The sequence below is a fragment of the Callorhinchus milii genome, unplaced genomic scaffold (genome assembly GCF_018977255.1).
Source record: "Callorhinchus milii isolate IMCB2004 unplaced genomic scaffold, IMCB_Cmil_1.0 Scaffold15, whole genome shotgun sequence".
Classification (NCBI taxonomy): domain Eukaryota; kingdom Metazoa; phylum Chordata; class Chondrichthyes; order Chimaeriformes; family Callorhinchidae; genus Callorhinchus; species Callorhinchus milii.
Window position 1 is genome coordinate 165,260 of NW_024704756.1, and position 3,426 is coordinate 168,685.

Genomic DNA, 3,426 nt, shown 5'->3' on the forward strand with positions numbered 1-3,426 from the left:
CCAGTCCTGAATCCGAGATAGACCGTGCGCAAACAGTGTTCGGCACATCGCTGCGGGTGAATCATCGGATGGGGGGGGGGGAGACCCAGGAGGAGAGAGGAGACCAGAGAGAGGGGGGGGGGGGGAGACCCAGGAGAGAGAGAGAGAGAGGAGAGAGAGGGGAGACCCAGAGAGAGAGAGAGAGGAGAGAGACCAGAGAGGGGGGGGGGGGGGGGGGGAGACCAGAGAGAGAGAGAGACCAGAGAGAGGGGGGGGGGACCAGAGAGGAGAGAGGAGAGAGGAGAGAGACCAGAGAGAGGGGGGGGGGGGGGGGAGAGAGAGAGAGAGAGAGAGAGACCAGAGAGAGGGGGGGAGACCCAGAGAGAGAGAGAGAGAGAGAGACCAGAGACAGGGGGGGGGGGAGACCCAGAGAGAGAGAGAGACCAGAGAGAGGGGGGGGGAGACCCAGAGAGAGAGAGAGAGAGAGAGAGAGACCAGAGAGAGAGGGGGGGGGGAGACCCAGAGAGAGAGAGAGAGAGAGAGACCAGAGAGAGGGGGGGGGGGGAGACCCAGAGAGAGAGAGAGAGAGACCAGAGAGAGGGGGGGGGAGGAGGGGGGGGGGGGGGGGGGGAGACCAGAGAGAGAGAGAGAGAGAGAGACCAGAGAGAGGGGGGGGGGGGGGAGACCCAGAGAGAGAGAGAGAGACCAGAGAGTGAGAGAGATAGTGAGAGAGAGAGGGAGTGACACAACCAGAGAGAGAGGGAGAGGGGGAGAGAGAGACCAAAAGAGAGAGAGACGCAGTGAGGGAGACCCAGAGATAGAGAACGAGCTGCAGCACAGTCCACACGGGGAGAGGGGGGAGAATGGCGCGGGAGTGGAGAGCGACAGTGTGGGGCTCAGTGTGAGAGAGAGGGAGAGAGAGAGCAGAGTAATGGCATTAGAGGAAAGAGCTTCGGTACGGGGGGAGCGGCCACCGGCCCCGACCCCACCGGGGGGAGCGGCCACCGGCCCCGACCCCACAGGGGGGAGCGGCCACCGGCCCCGACCCCACAGGGGGGAGCGGCCACCGGCCCCGACCCCACAGGGGGGAGCGGCCACCGGCCCCGACCCCACAGGGAGGGGGGAGGGGGGGGGACACACACACGAGGGGAGAGCTCAGTGTCGGGGGAGCGATCAGGAACATTCTGTTCATTACCAGCGCTGCGGGAATCGGAAATCCATTGTAAACCGACAGAGGCTGAGCGGTCACCGGGGATCCGCTCTCTGTCACCGGGGATCCGCTCTCTGTCACCGGGGATCCGCTCTCTGTCACCGGGGATCCGCTCTCTGTCACCGGGGATCCGCTCTCTGTCACCGGGGATCCGCTCAGCCTTAGGGGTAAAGTGCAGTTGAAGCTGTTGCCATAACCGCTGTTAATGATTCACTGACTTGGGCAGAGATTGCAGACTCCATCACTGACCTCACACTCACACACAGTTACACCCTCATAACGGGACGATCCGGATATATAATAATGGTAATCATTGCTTTTGTTCTCGCCTTATTACATTGTGGAAGTACCTCAAAGGGCTTCACAGACTATTCTAACAAGTGTAGTGACTGTGTTTTGTGAACGAAATGCAGCAACTAATTATACACAGCAGTAGCCCACAAACAGTTGTAGAATGAGTGACCAATTTATTTTGGAGGGATTGCTACCACCGGAAAGCATGGTGAACCATTGCTGTATGGAAAAGGGTGCGTACTGGCTGTGAACAGCAAGATCATAGCAATGCTCATGTACATCTTGTGCCGAGATGTGTTGCCCACCGAGAAGCTCGTAGGGAGTCACTGTTACCTGCCATCAACCAAGTAATAATAATCATAATAATAATTGCATTTGATATATCTCTACTCCTGTTTTCTAGACATCTCAAAGCACTTCACGGAATATACTGTAAAGTGCATTGTACATTTGTGGGCAAAATGTGGCAGCCAATTGTGCACAGCAGTGTCCCACAAACTGTCGTAGATTGAGTGACCAATTTTTTTTTGGCGGGATTGCTACCAGCTGGAAAGCAATCAGCCAATTAACTAAGGATCAGTTTCCTACTTACTGCTGGATAAACAGAGGCGAATGGAGTAAAGCAACGTGTCTAGGTGTTTGCCCCAGGAATCCGAGAATAGAACCCCTCTCCTCTCCCGCACCAGGCTCCATGACCCTATCACCCCTACCCTCTTCCGGCTTCACTGGCTCCCCATTCCCCAGAGGATAAAGTTCAAAATCCTCATCCTCATCTTCAAACACTCTACGGCTTTGTTTATCCCTACCTCTCTGACCTCTGCACTCCTACCAAACTGATAGCTCCCTCCACTCAGTGGGCTCCGGCCTGCTTTACGTCCCCTACCTTGCACGCCCCACTACTGGTAGACGGCCCTTCAGCTTCTCTGCCCCCATCCTCTGAAACTCCTTCCTTCCTCACTCCCTCCCTTGCCTCCTTCAAGACATGTCTCCTTCAACCTCCTCTTCAACCGTGTCTTTTGTCACCCTCAAACTCCTACCCACCCCGGCCTCCACCCCTCCTGATCCCAACTACCAGCTCGGGTGCTGATCGCTGACTGTCCAGTGCCTTGGGACTGCCTCCTGATGTGAAAGGCGCTATACAAATGTAAGTTGTCATTGTTATTGCTTGCCTATTTCCGGAAAGTATTAGACAGAGGTTGGCAAGAACCAAGGCTTGGGCACCCCAGAGCTCAGATTGTTGGGATAGTGCTGGAGTCTAATCAGATGAAACAGCATAGCTTATAATTGATATCGCTGACTGCCAACCTTTCTCTCTGCTACTGCAGCTAGCACCAGTTAACGGGGCGTGGGTGGGATGACTCCCTCCCCCAGTGACTGCTCTGCCCTTCGAGATCCTGTCGATGAGTCGATGGTTGTATTGTCATCAGTCATGCCCTGTAATACTGCAGACCCACCTGGCTCAGGAACCAGACAACCCAGACTGGAAAAGATGTTTTGTAACATCGCCCGACTCCACCACTCCCTCACCCCTCAGGCCGCTGAAACTCTTGTTCATGCCTTCATCACCCCCAGGCTCGACTATGCAAACCCCCTGCTTGTCGGCCTTCCCAACTCCTCCCTCCACAGCTGCAGATAATCCGTGTCCTCTCCCGCACCTGACCCCATCTCCCCCACTCTCGCCCAACTCCATTGGCTCCCTATCCTTCAGAGGAGCCAGTTCAAGAATCTGGTCCTCACATACGAAGCCCTCCATGGCCTCGCACCTCTGCGACCTCCTAAACCCCTACCAACCTGCCCGCTCCCTCTGCTCAGCCGGCTCTGGCTGCTCCACGTCCGGCGACCCACCCGCCCCACCATTGGCAGGAGAGCCTTCAGCCATTCTGCCTCCAACCTCTGGAATTCCATCCCCCAGTCACTCTGCGTCACCCCCTCCTTAGCCTCCT

The 3,426-nt window shown here is 56.6% G+C and overlaps 1 protein-coding gene across 4 annotated transcripts in view; it reads right to left on the bottom strand.

The window, feature by feature from the left end:
• LOC103190346 (complement C1s-B subcomponent) overlaps positions 1–1,248 on the bottom strand; it is a gene marked incomplete in the record, with an annotated part of 32,022 nt that extends 30,774 nt beyond the window's left edge. For all 4 annotated transcript variants that reach the window (XM_042340677.1, XM_042340676.1, XM_042340675.1 and 1 more), the window contains 1 exon segment: positions 1,175–1,248. In XM_042340677.1, coding sequence (XP_042196611.1) covers positions 1,175–1,200 — 26 coding nt within the window.
• Between the last annotated feature and the right edge of the window lie 2,178 nt (positions 1,249–3,426).